Source organism: Callithrix jacchus, chromosome 15, assembly GCF_049354715.1.
Source record: "Callithrix jacchus isolate 240 chromosome 15, calJac240_pri, whole genome shotgun sequence".
NCBI lineage: Eukaryota > Metazoa > Chordata > Mammalia > Primates > Cebidae > Callithrix > Callithrix jacchus.
In genome coordinates, this window is record NC_133516.1 from 96717468 (window position 1) to 96737550 (window position 20083).

Genomic DNA, 20083 nt, shown 5'->3' on the forward strand with positions numbered 1-20083 from the left:
TGAGCTCAAGCAATCCGCCTGCCTCAGCCTTGAAAAGTGCTGGGATTATAGGCACAAGCCACAGTACTCAACCTGCGAAGTTTTTCTTAATTCTTTTTTTTCTTCACTATCTGAAACACTTCCAAATTTTTGCCAAGTATAAAAAAAGAGGCAAATAAAAATAAATAATTAAAACAATGGCCAATTTCCCTCTCTGGCTGTCCATAAACCAACTGGAAGATTTATCAATTATCCCCCAAATTTTAATAAGAGTTTATCAAAGCAGAAACTAATTGCTAGAAGGGGTCTGAAGAGCCATTTGGGTGAAATAAAGTTCTCCCCTCTTTGCTGCCCTCTTGCTTTAGCTCATGTTCACATCTCTACTATATAACGATCTACCACTGATTTAAATACCCTAGTGTGAGATAACTCACTACACCCAAGATAGAACAGTTGTTTATGATTTAGGGAACTTCTTTGTAGGATGAATGAAATTTTCATTCTTAACACTTCTCATTGATCTTACTTCTACCTCTGAAGTGACATGGAAAAAATATAATTCTTTCCCAAATACTGTAACGGAAGACAACTCTCATCTACACCCATTGTCTTCTTATTTTGTGCTTATGCAGTTGCATTTCTGGATCCAAAAAGAAAACGTTCGTTTATCTCTAATAAAGTCAATCTGGCTTTCAGAGCTGAACTGTGAATTTAAGATTAGATAAGATCTTCAAACGAGGTTACAGGTTAGAGAAACCGCGAAAGAAAGGTAGCATAAGGACTGACAAAATCATTGCATTTTGTGCACTGCACAAAGACACCTAGCTATGGTTATGAGCAGGACATAAATACAGCCTTTTCTTTATTCCCTGAGCCCAGACCCTGGCACAAAGTCGAGGGCGGGTGCCTACTTGAATCCACCAGCACAAAGGAAGTACTTTTTTTTCATATGGAAAAAAGCACATATACACCAGCGGTAGCCTTGGGATTGGAGACTAAACAGTGTAAAGCTTTTGTTGAGGACTTCAGGTTTTGTTAAGATACCATTGGCCTGTCCAAAACTGATGGCTCATGTACAGCTATAGGCATTACTATTCTGCCAGAAGAAATCTTGCATGAAAGCCTGAAATAGAAAAGAGATAAAAGAAGAATGAGAGCCCCCTCGTTCCTACAAGAGTCCTGAGGCCCTTTTGCAGACACACAGGACGCTGCAGTTTGACAATCACTACTACAGAGAAGTCAATGAGCTCTCAGGCTGAAGATCTGAACCTGGCCCAGCTGTGCAGCGCACTGAATGCTGGAATGAAAATGGAGGCTTGATTTTGTACTTAGCAAAATATCATGAGAAAATTCAACCTCTTCTCCAAAGACACCTATCTTTGTCTTTAATTAGAAACAATTATTTCCTCAGGAAACCAAATCTCAGTAATGTTCAGAAAAGATGTATGATTACACCAGACTAAGGTTTCACAGACTGAACAACGAAAACAACAGTAAAATGCTCACAGAGTTTGTTTAAACTTAGCAGTTCCTTTTATTTACCTCTTATTTGTAGCATACTCTTAAAGTCAATTCTTAGGGAGAAGAACTGCTATCGTGAATCTTTTACATTTCTTTAGATAGTATAATGTGTATTAAATCCTTTGCAAAACAATACTCAAATGCTGGTTTATAAGCCAAAAAAACCTTTATGCTCTATATTATGTAATAGCATTAAAATACTAAAATATTTCTTTTGAAAAGGAGGAAAGCTAATATACATAGTTTTAAATTTGAATCAAAATAATTGTGACAATGAAAGTCATAAAGGGGCTAGATGAGGTGGTTCACACCTGTAATCCTAGCATTTTGGGAGGCTGAGGTGGGCAAATCACATAAGGTCAGGAGTTCAAGACCAGCCTGGCCAACATAGTGAAAACCCGTCTCTACTAAAAATATAATAAAATTAGCTGGGTGTGGTGGTGCACACCTGCAATCCCAGCTACTTAGGGGGCTGAGGCAGGAGAATCACTTGAACCTCAGAGGTAGAGGTTGAAGTGAATCAAGATTGCACCACTGCACTCGAGTCTGGGCAACAGAGCGAGACTCTGTCTCAAAAAAAGAAAAGAAAAAAGTCATAAAGGATCTGGTACCAGACTAGATATCTGTCATGTAAATAATATGAAAGATTGGAAAGGGAAAAAAACCAGTTGCCTTTTTTTAAAGAAATAATTATTATAAGGCATGTCCACATCATTGGGAGCAAATGAGAAAACGTCCATGCATTAACGTAGGTCGAGAGAGTCAACAGGCTTGAAAGACACTGCCCTGACCCCCATGCTAGCCCGATAAGGATAACTGTGTTGAGCTCCCTGGAAGCCAAGCAAACACAAAACAGGCAAATCTATAAAACAAATAAGACAGTTTACACAACTTGCATTTTAGCTAATAGGAGTTATTTTCATTTTAAACTAGTAATTTTTTTAGCAATTAACCTTGAGGGGTTTCTTTATAAAGATTTTATGTAAAAGGCAATGAACAATATAATTAAGATAAAATAAATAATTAAAACCTTTTACAATTAATTCTTAAGACAAAACAGGTAAAGGTGTGTATTTGTGTAAAATGTTCTCTTCTACTAAGCCCTTGGAAAGCTTGACTTTATTTTTCAAAAAAGCCACAACATCGAAGTTTCATCTACTGGAGCTTAAGTCACATATATAAAAGGTGACAGGATAGCCAGAAACTATCCTGAACTTAGCATCAGGAAGTTTAAATAACTGAGATTTAGAATGACTCATTGTTCTAAAAATTATGTTAAAGTCTATACATAGGACAAAGTTTTGAATAAGTGAAAAAATAGCAAAATATGGCCACATTTCCATGTACCTATATGAATAAAACCCCACGCAGTTATGATATGGTTTGGTTCTGTGTCCCCACTCACTCACATTTCATTTTGAGTTGCAATCCCCATGTGTGAGGGAGGGAACTGGTGGGAGGTGACAGGATCATGGTACTGGTTCCCCCATCCTGTTCTCATGGTAGTGAGTGCTCATGAGATCTAGTTTTTGATAAATGTCCGGCATTTCCCCTGCTTGCTCACTCTCTCTTGCACCTGCTGCCATGTAAGACGTGCCCTGCTTCCCCTTTGTCTTCTACCATGATTGTATGTTTACTGAGGCCTCCCCAGCCCTGCGGAATTGTGAGTCAACACAACCTTTTTCTTTATAAATCACTCAGTCTTGGGTAGTATCTCCAGCGCAGTGTGAAAAGGGATGAATACACCATACTTTCTGCTTGGACTGGAGCGGGTTATGATACCAGGGCTTTAATTGGCAGCATACAGTGAACTCATAAGGTTCCAGAGGTCAGAAGGCATCTATCATGGCGGATGAACAATGAATGGGTCAATCAGTATTTACTGATGAAAAATTAAGCAGAAGATTATTCTTGAAAAATAAACCGCTTTAAGAAAGTGAAGCCATATATATCCATAACTGATGTGTCTTATCAAATCTCTTCAAACTTTCTAAATTATCAAGCCAAGTAAAAAATAAACCTAGGAAAAACTAATGGTAGACATGACTAATAAACAACTGAGGGAACTGATAGATTTTCAAGTTTTCGCGGAGGCATATAGGTAGCTAAAAGACAAGCCGAGCACTTTTTTTCTTTTTTTTGAGATGGAGTTTCGCTTTTGTTGTGCAGGTTGGAGTGCAATGGCGTGATCTCAACTCACTGCAACCTCTGCCTCACAGGTTCAAGCAATTCTCCTGCCTTAGCCTCTCGAGTAGCTGGGATTACAGGCATAAGCCACCACACCTCGCTAATTCTGTATTTTTAGTAGAGATGGGGTCTTCTCCATGTTCGTCAGTCTGGTCTTGAACTCCTGACCTCAGGTGATTCGCCTGCCTTGCCCTCCCAAAGTGCTGGGATTACAGGCGTGAGCCACTGTGCTGGGCCAAGCTGAGCACTTTTTAAAGATTTTCATGATTTATCTCATGAAGAAATGTAAAGAACTTGTGAATAAAAGATCATATTTATCCTATATTTTCCCAAATCAAGTCCAGGAGGCAAAGGATTCAGGGCACAGTGTCACTAACAGGGCAGACTGGAACTGTTCATTAACATCAGCAGGTTCCATATCAGTTTATTTTCTTTTTCCTGGTAATTTTAACTAATGCAGTAGATGGTTTATTAAGTCTTCATTTTTATTTCAGATCCTGACTTTTATAAATTTTAAAATATACTAATATAAAAAATTAGTTTACATTAGTTTTCCATTGAATAACAATAATTTGTGAGTAGACAGGCATTAAAAAATCACAACAAAACAAAATGCAGCTATTTCAGAAAAACTTGTCTATTCAAGTTATAACAATTAATTTACAAGAATCTTACATTTTGAACAAAATTATGACACTAGGGCATATCTCATAAAATTTTAAAAACCTAAAAAACATTGAATTGGGAATAGGGAGAGAAAGTCTAAATATTGTTCCCAGTACTATTAGCCCAACACCTTAGCAGTTCTGGTTCTCAGGGTTGCATTTAGTAACATAAGGAGGTTTCTGGACTAGACAATCTCTATAACATCGTTTCTACATTATGTAGTTCCTTATTGCTTTTTCCATCTTTTGGCATTAAACCAATCAACTGATAAACAAATGTACCCACAATTTCTACTCTTACCACCCAGGGATTTCTCTGTTCTGCTAGGGAGGGAGAGACTATTGAATCACTACCATTTACTTGACAGTATGATCTTGGAAATACCTTTGCTTTAAGTGAATAGTTTTCTTTGACTTTTCCCTCCTACCTGAAGGCAGAAGAAAAAGATCCTGTCCTGAGGATGGCCGGCTACTGGAGCCAGGAGGTTTCGAATGTTCAATGAGACTATGCCTTGCAGGAGGCGGGGGAGGTGGGAGTGATGGAGGGAGGGCATCAAAAGCATCTTCACCTGAATTTAAAGAAAGGTCGAGATCAACGGCAGAACTTCATTCATCAAAATACACAGCATCAAACAAAAGTAATAATTGATTTTCTCTTGCCGCTTATAAAGAATTTCACTCACAGGGTTTATCCAGCAGTTCATCAACTTTGATAATAGGATCTAATTATTTTGTGGGAGAGTCTGGAGAGAGACAGAGAGAGAGAGAGAGAGAGAGAGAGAGAGAGAGAGACACCCACACACACACACACACACACACACACACACACACTTTTTCTATCAGGCTTTTTTATTAAAAGCAGCATTGTAAGTTATGAAACAGCTTAGAGTTCACTTGTAACCTTTATAATATTAGGACTCTGAGAGTTTGAACTAAAAATTATCAGTCATACCATCAAAACAGGATTTTCTGTGTAACAAAAAGAGTTCTCAGTCTTTAATTGGAAAATCACATCAGACACATACAATTTACTGTCACAGAGTAGTTTAGATTATCCCATATAGTTTATTCTGGATTTTAATTTATTTAAGCTGTTTTATATATTTGATATACTATCAAAATATACATAATATGTACCTAGAGAAATATGGCATTTTCCAATTTATCAGATTTAGCTACAGAAGGACAGCTAAATATAGAACCTTCTCTGCTCCCAAACACTACTTACATTTGCATATTTCCCAGCTTGAGTAACCAGAATGTTAAGCATGCTTTTATATCTACTTATTTGTCCCCTGCCACACCTTACTATTTACTTATAGTTTTTGTTTCTTTGAGTCTTAAGGAAAAAAAAAAGATATGTAGTTTTGTAAGCTATCTCAAATACTTTATGAATGAAACAGGGTATACACAAACACATATTCTAATAATAAAAATTCACATTTTTAAGTCAAATGATTTAAACATAAAGGCATATTTAAAGAAAACTGATAGTACTATTTACTGAACTTGCTTTAGAAAAATTTGCAGAATAATTTCTTTAATCATCATATTTTTCTTATTAACATATCTGAAGATGCAGAAGAGAGAGTTTTGCTATCATTTTAACCTTTAGCTATCTCCTACATTAACATATTTATTCAAATCTTTTTTCAGCCCTTAAACATCAGGGACTGCACCGTGCCCGGCTCATACATGACATGAAAATCAACATTGTAAGGCTGTGACTCAGGGAGCTCAGATTCCATGAAAGGCACTAAAAACAAACTTATACATAGGTATGATTTACAGGTGCAAGTGTTTGATCCCGTAAGAGAGACATATGCATTGAATGAGGGAAGACAAATGCAGACAAGTGGTATTCAGTGAAGTACTGAAAAGCAGCATGTCCTGGGATATCAGACGGCCCAAGAATTTATTCATCAAGTGCAAGGATGCGATCTTCTAAGGAGAGTGAACAGTATGAAGAAAAAAAGTACATGCACAAGAAGACAGAAAAAAGTCAAGTGAAAAAGACAGGTTGGAAAAATCTATCTACTCTGTCAAATGAAGTAGTCCCCTATCCACATAAAGCTATTTAAATTTAATGAAAGTGAGTTCCATAGTCACACTTAATCCATATGCAAATACACAGATCCTTTACATCACCACAGAAAGCTTTATTGAATAATCTTTATCCAGGTGATGAGGATCTGGGTAATACGTCAAAAACCAGTGTGCTGGAAGAAGCGGAAGGGAGAGAAGGACTGTCGGTAAGAAAGTTAGGAGGCTTTTGTAATTGCTCAATTTGTAACTGAGAATAACGGCCTGAACTACAGAGAACAGGAGAGAAAGATACTGCAGTTGTGTCATTCAAAATACTAGTCAGCTACGTAAGGTATCTGTCCTAATGGTATCCTTCCCCAATCCCCCCACCCCTGCTATCCATCCCTCCCCTAGTTCCCCCACCCCAGAGCAAGCCTCAGTGTGTGATGTTCCCCTCCCTGTGTCCACGGGTTCTCATGGTTCAACACCCACTTATGAGTGAGACCATGGCATGTGTATACCTGTGTAATAATCCTGTACAATCCGCACACGTACCCCAGAACTTAATGTATAATAAAAAAATAAACAAAACAAAACAAAATACTAATCAGTGGTACTCGTGAGAAAATGAAAAGGTTCATTTCGTATATCTGGTGGCCTAATAGCCAATTCAAAAAAGCTTATAAATTGACTTTCGTTATACATTATTTTATGTTACAGTGACTTGTTACTGTGAAGCCTTAAGCAAGGTGTGCTGACATTCTAATTGTCTTCTCCTAAAAAAAAGGGTGAGATGCTTCTGAATTAATGAAATTAACAGTGACACTGGCACCAGCCCACGTCAACACACATACACACCTATGTATACCTTCACCTGTGGGTACACACAAATACACATAGGATGATTCTCCATATCATAATCTGAAACAAGGAAATTGAGTTTTTTTGAATGTGTTAAGAGTTGTAATGATTAGAATAAAACAGAATTTATTATCAGTCCTCTACATACAACTATCTAATTTTGCATAATTTAATTAGCATAAGTGGAACTGGTTCTTTCATGCTGCAAGAAAAGCAAGTTCACATTTATTAAGAATTATTATACTTAAAGAAAATCTCAACACTGCAAGTCATTGCTTCAAAACTACTAGAACACAAAGCGTTCATGTGTTTTAGACTACATTTAGTATGGACGAAACAACTTGCTTGAAACTGACCGGTGCCCAACTATGACACTATTAATCATCTACATGGGGTAATGGTCTCATTAACCTGGGAGTCACCATCACCCGGAGAACTCTTTCCAATTTCAGGTAAGTTCACAACCCGGTGAGTCTGTGTTATACTGAACTCTGACTCTGAAAACTCCAAAATTAAGAGAAGAAAAGGAGGGGTGGTTTGTTTAAAATGTTTTTAAAGGTTTCAACCTAATGGAGGGATGAGAAGATCATAATCAGAGGGCGTCCTGTTGAGTGAAGAACCATGCTTTGGATTGTCCCGAGTTGGAGGCCTGGCAGGTGGTAATGGCACTGGATCAGAGGCTGAATCAAACACATCTCCTAGAGGATGACACAAAACCTTCATGTATTTTCAGTACAAGGGCATGGAATTTTGCCTTTAAATTCTGACCATTAAGATGTATGGCACAAAGGAAATTATATTCTATACGTACCCTTTAAATATATGCCTAAGTCAGGGATGTTCGATTTCTTCTCTGAAGATGGACCATGTGTTCCATTCAGTATACAATGACCATTATCACAAGACCTAAAGCAGAGACCAGAGTAAAATCATATAAGGAGAACACTTGCCAATTAAAAGTAATTCGAGAGGTAGAGGCAACTGGTATTTCTGCTCATTTAACAAAGTTTGAACACAACTTTTCTTTTCTGGAACAATTACCAGTAATAATATCAAGATACCCCTTATTTTAAAATGCAGAAGTAAATATCTCAAGTAAAACAATCTCTCTTTTTCTAAACTATAACCGAGAATTACAGGGGCCACAAAAATTGTTGATATCCTAAGCACATATGTCAAATTAACATATCTCTGTTTAAGAGTTCAATAGAACCTGGTCAAGTTTTTGACGTTAAAAAAAAAGAAGTATGTGCCAAGGAAAAACATATAGCAGTCTCAACGACTTCATTATTTGCTGATAGTATTTAATATTATATTTTTGCTTCTGTAATGTAAAATTTCCTTGTAATAAAAATAAACTACAGCCCATAAAAGAAGAAAAATTATTAAATCTTCAGTAATCCCATTACAATTCTGAGGAATATTCAAAGAACTGGAGCCTATGGTACTATTCCACCATTGCCAAGAACAAAATTCTGGCCCTCTGACACCACAGAAAATGACTTTAACAAAGGCCTTGGGTACATGACAAGTACAGTATTTGATGTGTTTGTAAAGGGTACTATTTAGTAGAAAAGTTTGCTTGAGTTGTTGGGGGTTTCCTTTATTTTTTTATTTGTTTGGTGTGTGTGTTGCAAAGGCTGGAGTGCAGTGACATGATCTTGGCTCACTGTAACCTCCGCCTTCCAGGTTCAAGCAATTCCTGTGCCTTAGCTCCCAAGTAGCTGCGATAACAAGTGTGCACCACCAGGCCCAGCCAATTTTTAAAAAAAATTTTTTAGTAGAGACAGGATTTTGCCAGGTTACCCAAGCTGGTCTCAAACTCTTGGCCGCAAGTGATCTGCCTGCCTCAGCCTCCCAAAGTGCAGTGAGCCACTGCACCCAGCCGAATTGTTGGTATTAATGCTTCGGAATCATACTATGAACACAATGCCTAAAACTGGGCCATGGGAAGATCGCAGCAGGAAGAGAAGAAAGGGAGCATATTTTGCCTTTAGCATATAGCTCTGTAACAATCAACTGACAGAGAGCTATAGAAATCGGAATTTACATTTTACTTTTCTCTGATTTACTCTGAATTTTTAAAACAAATCAAAAGTGCATACCTAATGGTGGAAATGGTGGATACTTGAATAGATATTAGAAGCATGTGTCATCTAAAATTCATTTCCATTCTCTCTGGTGGCCACTTTAAGGGGCCAGATATAGTTCATTTAAAACCAGTTATCATGTATTGAATCTTCCTAATAATGATGGATTTTTACTGAAATTAAACTGAATTATTCATTTACTATGTCACTTTTTCTACATATTGACACTTCCTTCTCCTCATGTTCCAAAGGGGGAAAAACATAAGCGGGGAAAGGAAGTGTTAAGCTTAAAGGGCTCTTCGGAGACAAGATAAGGATACTTCATCCATCAGCTTTCAAGAGCAAATTAGATAAAGAATTCACTCCAATTACATTTAGGGATTATCAACATTTATTACTTTTCTGTAACAATAGAAAAATGGTAATAATGGTTATAATTCAAATTTATTTTCAAGATTTGGGAGTTCTGCCACAAAAAAATCTCATCCAATAAGATGTAACAATTAAAATTCAACATAAATTATGCTCCTCACTTATCTAGCAATGAAAAAAAAAAAAAGACTCCCAAAGAGACCAAAAAGCTCATCCTACTTAGTTTTTAAAAATTACTGCACATTTGTAAGAGCCAAAGAACTGAAAATTGTAACAACTTATATTTGATTTTGTTCTCAAATACATCACTGGCTACTTGGTTCTTCTGATATAGAAAATTACCTCCTCGTTATTTCTTTGTCTTCTCAATGATACAATTTTATCAACAAATGTCTTATTTAAACATTGGCAATAGGAGGGAGTATTTGGATTCTTGCTTTTAAAAAATTAAAGTCCTGTGCTACAGACTGTTAATAATTCTGGGTAATAATTCATCAGAATGTTGATAATTCTAACCAACGTCACTTATTAAGACAGACGTCTGCTGAAAATGAAAACGTGCTTCTCTTTCCAAGTACTGCATTTTCTACCTCAGTGAGATACTTGAAGAAACATTAAAACTTTTTTTTAGCTTTTCATTGGAAAAGAAGGGAACACTGTACTTGTAAAATGCCTTCAGATGATTGATTTGATCTCAAAAGGAAATGGCACACTAAGTAAAGATGGCACAGGTGACTGAAGTCATTGCCAGCTCACCTATCCCTCGGTCAGTCATGAAAAGATGCTGGAATGCAGGGCCACCAGCAGTACCTGAGCCCTATTCTGTGTGCCAAGCATGAACCCAAGTATGATATACTAAGGAAACCAAAGTTCAGAAAATAAGCTTTGAAGCTGAGAGTACTGATTCCTCATATATGTCAGTCAAGTAAAACAAACAAACAAGCAAACCCAGAAATATTAGATTTGTTTATGAATTCAGTAATATAAATGCAAACTCATGCTTTTACTCAAAGACAAACTAGTATTTCAATAAAACAACATATTGTTAATAACTCGTATTTACCTCAGTGGGGTTTCCAACTCAAAAACCAAGGTTACCCCCATTTAAGGGAGAATAAGCAAACCAAAGTCAGGAAAAAAACCCATTATCCCTCACATTCTTATTTGATCCAAGGGAAGGTCAAACAGCACTTGATATGAAATAAAAAGTTAAGGGAAATAACTTGGTATATTCCACCCCCACTTCTTCCAAATCTGAATAAAAGTAGGTAGCAAGCGCATCAAGAAGGAAAATGAATATAAATTATACTAGTCTTTGCGTCATGAAGAAAAATCTAAGGGACGTCGAAATAATACCTTAGTTTCTGAGCACTAATTTTTCTTCATGAGATACATGCTTAGAACTGATAAAATACAATGACTTCCTGAATAATGAGAAATCTGCATCTTTTAGTTTTCTTTAAAAGTAATACAGGAAACGCTCTATAGGAACAAAAGGCTTTGAGCTGGAAATCAAGGATTTTGAACTAGACGTGAAACAATTGTTTAAAAACAACACTACAAATGATAATGCTTATGCAGATGCAAGTGGTAAAAAGCTGCCCATCTTCTTACCGAACAGGAGGTTTTACGTTATGACAATGAGATAGTTGTGAGTTCAGGGAAATGGGATGGGATGAAGGAATCCTGGATTCATCATCGTCTTCCTCTACTGGGTCTCTTGTTTTCTCTGAAAGAGAATTTGCTAACGGAGCAGTACACCTACCGGGAAAAAAATCCAATCTAGTTTAAGCAAAATATTCAAAACAGGGAAGTCTGATGTGACATATGAAAGTCAAAGAAGCTACTTTATCACTTATGTTCATTCTTCAATTACAGGGTAACATCAGAGAAGCTGTTCTTGTATCAAATACAAATGAAAAGGATTTTCAATCTTTTGTTAAGACTCTTGACGGGATAAAATAGTTTTCATCCTTATCATTTTAAATGGCACAATAGGAAAAACTAGTAATCTGTCAAAATAAAAAGATGTTGGATTCGTAAGACAAAATGTAAAAATTTATTAAAACCAAAGCTATTAAAATATTTTGTTCCAATTTAAATTAAATGGGTAAAATATGATGATAAAATAATAGGATGGTAGTTTTATATGTTATTCTGTATAGAATAGTCAAACTTTTAATCTCTTGTGAATATTATCTGTAGTTGGAAAAATATCCAGTTTAATTCCATAAAACTTAACTATCCTGTGAAATTATAGTTGAAGTTGTTAGGTTTTTTTGTCCTACAAACAACTAAGAGCTAAAAATGAATGGAATGATTAGATATAGATAATGAGAGAACATATTTTTAAGTCTTTGAATTGGAGCACATTATTTTTATGGCTTAAATTCCCTGGCTAAATAAAAGAGAATTAAAATGGGTAAAACCATCACCTAATTTCAAAAATTAGCATTTCACTTATCCATAAGAGTAAGTAAACCAAATAAAACAAACCCAAACAAATAGTCAATAGGCAATGTTTTTTCACAGTTGTTGCTACTGGAGTTTCTAACTCTGGCTGAAGACAACGAAAAATGCCAAAGCAGAAATGCACAAACCCAGCCTGATTCACTTTAGGACGACCAACCAGTTTGCAAGGCTAGTTTGGAAATACACACATGAATCTAAATTTTTTTGTTAATCATCATGAATCTCGTAAGAAATCTGTTCAATTAAAAGAAAAAAAGCTAAGTGACTGCAATTTTGAAGCACCTTCTGTAGAGGGAGCAAGAGGCCTTTGGTATATTAAACAAACAAGGCTGAATTAACTTTCATTTTTATTTCTTTTTACTATTTAGAATGGAAACAATTTTAGGAGCTTTTCTTTGTGACCATTGCAAGAAAGAACTTTGAAAAATCAAAAGATTTAAGTTTCAACCATGTTATCTAGGCCTCTAGGACATTCAAAGATAAAAGAAAAACTAAGATTTTTCAAGTGTATCTTTATTAATACCTATCTTTGAAAAAATGTTCAATACTGATCTTTAAAGTCTTGTTTGAGCAACCTTAGAATTCACATGAGAGTTACAGGGAGACAAAAGCACAGTGATGTAATGACAAAAGGTCCAGTGTCACTACCTAGAGCATCAGCTAAGGGCCTTAATAATAATCTACTATTACACCTATTATGATTTAACTTTGATTTACTTTCCAATTAAAGGCAGTTAAGCATATGGGCTGCAAAATGGTGATCTATGGTAATGGAGCAGGGAGGGATTTATGCTATTACTTTTTCCATGAATTCCTGTAAACACAGACATCAATTTAGCTAAGGCAAGAACCAGAATGGGTTCTATTACCAAATAAAAAGAGAAATATACATTGTACATCCTTTCTACGCCTAGGATATTTTTATTTATAATAAATCCCTTTCTTTCTATGTTTTTCAAGCATACACTATGTAAAAAAAGTAAACAGTATTTTTCACCAAACATTTAACAACTATTCAAAAACAGAAATGTTCTAAGATCTGCCTGTTGCAGCTTCCCTCCAAAGATTTAAGTTTCCAAAGAAGCACTTCATTATGAGTCAACAATGGACAATTTTTGAAATCACTTTATGTTGTGGCCAATTTGATATTTTACCTCCATTGATAGAGAATTTCTCTTGTGGAATTTCCCCTACTCTTTTGCTTTGCCACAAATCAGCAGATTATTTCAGAATGAAGTGAAAAGCAAAGCTCATCTAACACCTCAGGGAATAATAAGACTTATTGCTAAAACTTACTAGTATAAATTGTTAGCTTAAATGGATTTTAGAGAATTATATCTAGAAGTAAAGAAATAGTCTTCAAGTGGTGTTTGTTATCTAAATATGAAAAAGAAACCTTAGGTGTTCCATTTATGACCATTTTAATAAAGTTCTAAAGATTCAGATTTTATTTTTCTGCTTATGTTTTTTAGTGGAACTCTAATATCAATATAATAGTTTATTTAGATGAGAAATAAGCCAATTTATAACATTCCCGGGTATTTTATTCAAGATTACATAATTTTTATTAAAAATTAATCTTATCCAGTTCTGAAAAAAAAACCTGGTTTCTATCACAAAAAATAACCGAAGAGAATGGTACAAATAAGATAAAGAAATTGTCCATAAAACAGGAAAATAAAAAAACTAAATTCACATAACTAATTACACCATCTGGAATGACACATGGGGTTTTATTTTCCTCTACAAACTCATTCAAAAAACAGGTTTAATTTTACTTATTACTAAGTAAGTAGTAAAATAATTGGATTTATAATTAGTCATCATCTATTCATATATGTGACTTCTGGTAGAAAAAATTTCTATCTTATGGGACATAGGACAATCTTCAGTTGCTGACTAAACTTATGGGAAATTTTTAGGATACCAGAGGAATAAAGCTGAACAAATTAGATTTGGCTGACTCCACATTAAGGCCTACCATTACACTTATTACTGGATTCCCTTTATATTATCATCCTACATTCACGGAGTGCTCTGCTCTGTTGCTGTTATTACTGAGTGAATACACTGGTAATACACAGGGAAACACACTCTCAAAGATGCACAGTCAACCTCCCCACAACCTGGACATTTTAACAAATTCATTGTTAGTTATTTGAGACTTCAGTGATAAATATATTCATCTTCGACATATGCACACATGAAACAAACCAAGAAACAAGTGAATTTTCAGGCCGGCACGGGGGATAGTTTCCAATGCTATGCTTAATTAGTAAGCTTGTTTTCTACGTATAAGAATCTATCTTCTTTAATAATATCTGAAGGCAAGTAATGAAAAATATCTTCTGTTTAAATAGAAACTTTGAGCTTGCCCTATACATTAGGCCATATTTCTTAAACCGTTTAAGGCAGCTCCAAGGCACACATGTGAGACACAGTACTAATAGGACGTTGTATTTGAGAAAGGATTTGGGATTCTGGTTTAAATTCACTGCAAGGTTTAGTTTAAATGCAACTTACTCCACGAACCTTTCCCTGATGTATGGAGTATGTCCTGCTTTGCCTGGGTGATACCAGTTTGTTTCTCTTATCCTGCCATAATTAGTAACCATACCCCCTTTTACTCTCAGTGGTGTCCCAGGAAAAAATTACATGGCTATCCTATTGATGACCCAATTTGGATGAGGTCTCTTTTGTCTCTAAAATTCCTATAATACTTAATGGCTCAAATGTGACAAATTTATCTTATATAGTAGCCACTTCTAGTTATAATTTATCCTCCCACAACCCACTTTCCAGTCTAGAAAAAAAAAAAAAAGAAAAAGAAATAGCCCAGAGAAGAGATAAAACAAAATATAGCTATATTTGAAATGATTTCTGCACATGTCCCACATAGAAATCATTTCCTCAAAACACTAAATTTTATCATATACATGCTAATTCTGAAGGTTATTTAATGACATCAAAACAGTCTGTGTGGTATATTATCAAGGTTGAAGGTAAGCTTTACACACAAGCATTTTCACTAACTTGTAAAGCAGTGAAACAGATGTGAAGTTGCTTTGTACTTGTGCTCTATCCAGCTTCGGTGCTCTTCACACAGGTAACCTCGTGGTTTGCTCCCTTACTTCCTTCAAGTTTCTATTCAAATATTAGCCTTTCCTAATGACCTCATCGAAAGTATAAACCTCTCTACCATTATTTAGCCTCTTCTCTGCTTATTTTTCCTCCTGGCACTCACCACAAGCTGACAATATACAATATAGTTATTTGTCTACTTTCTCTTCTGCCTAACTAGAGCATAAATTCCAAAGATGATAAAGTTTTTATCTTGTACACACTGCACCTCCAGTCAGTAAAGCAACTGAATGAAAATAGTTAAGTGGGCCGGGCATGGTGGCTCACGCCTGTAATCCCAGCACTTTGGGAGGCCGAGACGGGTGGATCACAAGGTCAAGAGATTGAGACCATCCAGGTCAACATGGTGAAACCCCGTCTCTACTAAAAATGCAAAAAATTAGCTGGGCATGGTGGCGCGTGCCTGTAATCCCAGCTACTCAGGAGGCTGAGGCAGGAGAATTGCCTGAGCCCAGGAGGCGGAGGTTGCGGTGAGCCGAGATTGCGCCATTGCACTCCAGCCTGGGTAACAAGAGCGAAACTCCGTCTCAAAAAAAAAAAAAAGAAAATAGTTAAGTGAAACTGGGATTCTCTGTTTAAGAACCAAAAATATAAGCACTTATCTGTTTAGAAAAATATTTGTTATAACAATATATATTCATAAAAATAGATAACACCACCTCCAACAACAAGAAACCTTTCTTACAAAAATACAAACCAAGTAACATTGGTTCATGGGTATTTGAAAGCCTAAGTTTAATATGTCAGAAGTACAGAAGGGTCCATGTCTGAAAGACAAGGCACACACACACACACACACAATTCTTAACAACAAAGACATTCCTCAACATTCCAGATCATTACCTTATCTGGAAGTAACTACTCCATTATTACTCGTAAATAATGCCTCTGTTCATTTGCCAACCTACTGGGTGTCAAGTAAAATAAATATTTCCTTAACTAATCAGAGTATCATTTAGTTGTAATTTTGAAAAATCAAACTATTTCCAAGTAAACATAATTTAGTAAATAAACAATTTAAACCAGAAAGTAAAAAGAATTCACATAGGATTATTTTGTTCTCCCTCCAAAAAATTATTATCCATATTTCTGGCATTTAGTTAAAATTTTATATTTATAGCTAAGTGTTAAAGATGTTAAGTAGAAACTAGGAAAAGACATTATTTTAGAAAAATTAAGTATATAGATGCAAATAATTTCAAATTTTTACTTTCTTTCTATTTTACATTTACTTTTTTATACTTTTACAACTGTACGTATTTTAGAATAAATTTTATACTCTTCTAAGTCTCAAGACAAACTACACAATAAAAGTTAAATAATTGCAAAGATGCTGTTTAACAAGAAGGGAAACACAGGCAGCCTCTGACATCATATAAATGGGAATCAGAGTAACAATATCAAATATTTAACGATTCTATTTTGGTAAATAGTTATAGTCTAAATTTAAAGGTAAAGGCTAGATTTGACATACATGGATTTAACATTGGAGATTTCAACATTGGTGAGAACTACAGAAGTGTATGTTAGGTAGCAATGTTTTGCTTTGAAACATGCACCAAGAGTCTGACGTGGAAGTGAATACTGGAACATCCAAAATTCCTATTTCCGTGAGTGACATTTTGCTGAGACCTCTGTTCTAAGACCCTCCAGAGCCAGGACTCTACTCACTGCAAGTTGCCAGGTTTGCCGCAAGTATCCTTTAGAAAAACACACTGTATAGAACCTAAAAAGCTGAATCTCAAAAGGACTGTGGAGATAATTTAAGTTAAACTGATCCTTTCTTCTATCAGATGGGGAAGGGCCCAGAGAAGTGACCTTGTTAAAAATAAGACACATACTTAATGGTGGAGTCAGGTCTGGTATCCAGTCTGATTTTATTCTACCGTTCACATCAGCATTCCATGCTGGCTTTATAACAAACACAGTGCATAACTAAACAATTAAGAAAAATGCTTATGATTATGTTAAGAAACAAGGGCATGAAATTATCTCTACGATACAAGCTAAATGAGGTAAATACAAGTTTAAATTACAAACGTGAAAATTAAAACTCTGGGCATTGATATTTAGCATATGCATATGCCTGTATGTATGTAACTCACTTGTTTTTTCTTTTATATACTTTGCATATTTTCTACAATGAACAACTGCTACCTACAGAGTCAGAAACAAAAATAAACTGGAGAGATAAATGTGCCATTAAAAGCTAACATTTGTATTGCTAACTATGGCTGACTTGCAGCATGCAAAATAGAAAACTAATTTGTTGGTAAGCGTGCACTGTTAAAATATTTCTCTAGTTAAATGAAACGACTGCATTATTTCTGGGGGGAAAATCAAGAGTAAAGAGAAAGTATGACTAATTTTAAATGCACTTACCAACTGAAGTATTAGAAAAAGTGTATTTTATGATAAGTTTGTTATTTTTTCTTCATTTACAGGAGAAGCAGGTATTTAACGTTAAATACAAATGAAGCAAACGCAACCTCCAGCTCTCTTCCTACTTGCCAATATGAATTTAATAAACAGAATGTGAAAATTTAATCTCTAATTAGCAAGATTTGATTTTCTAATGTTCTCTGGGTTAGCAGAGGCAATTGAGCTTAGATGTTTTATTACATGCACATATATCCAGAGTTCATTTAGGGCTAGAATATCATCATATGTTGTCAATGATTTAAAGCCTACTACCCAGGATATGTGTAATTGCTTCCAACTCCTATGTCTGTTTAATATCTGGCAGCTCCAAGAGAAGTTCCCACTGGAGAATGATCTAATTCGTTGAGTTTCCCACCGTCCCCTGAACGATGTCAAATTTCAGTCTTGTTTCTTCTTACATCCCACCTTTCCCAATTGTGCCTGTACTGCACACGAATAAGGAAATGCCCATCCCTCCAAGAAACATCCTTGATTCACAAAGTCTATAACCACTCCTCCAAACTCATTTGAAACTACTAAGTTAGCAGTATAAAAGGTAGTGCACACCGTTCTCCAGGGACTTCATATGTGTTAATATTATTTTCTAAAGTTGACTGCAAATTTCTTGGGGGCTGGGATTTACCTTATTTTTCCTTTGCATTAATATGTATAGTGGGAATTCAGTGAACTACAGGTGATGGAATGAAGAAGCTCTAAGACTTTCAATTGGAAACAAGGACATCAGCAGATAAAATTTAAATCAATCAACTAAGCATCCATGTAGCCTCTGTGTACTTACTACATGCAAATAACTTACTTAGTATATATCAAATACAGTAAGATGTTATGGGAGATAGAGAACACAGAAAGTTTCGTCCTCAACATCTTGTAATCTTTTCAATTGGAGAGCCACATTAAAAGTAGAAAACAGTATGGCAAGTACATAATCACGTGAGTGGAAAATAAACTGCAGGAAGAGGAATGTGAATCAGTCTTAATCATTACAACTAAGAAGTCACAGAACATTTCAGGAAGAAATAGAGCCTGAGATATGGACCTTTGGGTTAAAGATTAGGAAAAGGTGAAGCACAGGAGAGAACAATATAAACATCTTACAAAGCCAGAAAAAACAATCCAGATATAATCACAGGGCAAGTATTAGGAATCCCTGAAAAATATTTTAGTTGGGGTAAAATTTTGTAGGATTTCACTGTTAGCAGAAGAGTATAGAGTTACTTTAATAGAAAAAGGGAAACAATGCTGGTTTTGAGGGGGAAAATGACCTAGAGAAGGCAGAATTTAAATTATATGAACTCAGTCGCAGTGAACAAAATATACCGGAGGAAAGGCAGACAACCGGACTTCACATAAAGAGTAGGAATATTAGAATTGTGATATCCAATTTACGCTGGTTAAACTTGGGAAGATATCACTGGTAGATATCTAGTGTGCCTCTGGGACCCCATTTTTCAAATGAGGTACCCAGTTATCTCATTTCACTAGCCTTAAATGCATTGATACTAAATCTTAGATCATATGAGGTGATCAGATACAAGACTCTTTCAGTTGTCCAGCTCTGAGGCAATGCTAGAGCAATGGAGAAGATTAGAGTAATATGAAAAACTCCAAAAGAACAACCAACAGGATTTAGTAGCTAAATGGACGTGAGAAACGAAAAAACTGGTAGAACCAAAGATTATTTTATGATGTCAAACTGGGAAGCTGAGACAAAATGCAATACCTCTGACGAGAAGAAGTAAATCTGAAGGGATACCTCATGTGCTACTCTATCCTCTTTGATGCAAGGAATACTTAGCTTTCTCTCCCTGTTGCTATATGTGTAACCTCAAGAGTTTAGGTTAAGTCTCATAGATGTGGTTACCAGCAAAGAATTGAGAAGCATCTTGATTTATGGTAATTTAGTTTGTAAATACAGCAGGCTGTTTACTATCAATGACTTTCTATTCATCATGTAGTTTCTGTACTGAGAACCTCCAAACCACTCTTTACCATATCTTGATGCATGGACAAGTGATCTCCAAATACAATAAAACTCACTTTATGCTAGGGAGAAGGGTGGTAACTGGAGGAGGAGGAGAAAGCCGGGGAGGAACATCATATTCTTCACTTCCAAGATGACCATTGGAAAAGACCTGAAAGTAAATCAGAAGTTAGCATTCTCTGTAAGGGGTGAAGAAAAAAGCAGCATTGATGTCATTCTTAAGTCCTTCCAAAGTAAAGTGCTCTAAATTGTATTTCACCAGGGTGAACAGAACACTCTTAAACTTTCTGATAAAACAGTACATGAATAAAATGCCTTTGTTCTTTCATGGCTGAAGCTTCTGGGCT

At 35.6% G+C, this 20083-nt stretch overlaps 1 protein-coding gene across 10 annotated transcripts in view; it reads right to left on the bottom strand.

Annotated features, from left to right (window-relative positions):
* Nucleotides 1–20083, bottom strand: part of CBLB (Cbl proto-oncogene B) — a 207198-nt gene that overhangs the window by 19601 nt on the left and 167514 nt on the right. For 6 of the 10 annotated variants that reach the window (XM_078352259.1, XM_017965276.4, XM_078352260.1 and 3 more), the window contains exons 13-17: nucleotides 19793–19887; nucleotides 11315–11461; nucleotides 8050–8144; nucleotides 7805–7936; nucleotides 4781–4921 (exon numbers count right to left, since the gene is read on the bottom strand). In XM_078352259.1, the coding sequence (XP_078208385.1) occupies nucleotides 4781–4921; nucleotides 7805–7936; nucleotides 8050–8144; nucleotides 11315–11461; nucleotides 19793–19887 (610 nt within the window). The remainder of the gene's footprint in view (nucleotides 1–4780; nucleotides 4922–7804; nucleotides 7937–8049; nucleotides 8145–11314; nucleotides 11462–19792; nucleotides 19888–20083) is intronic. The other 4 variants (XM_078352263.1, XM_078352265.1, XM_078352261.1 and 1 more) reach the window with 3 other exon arrangements.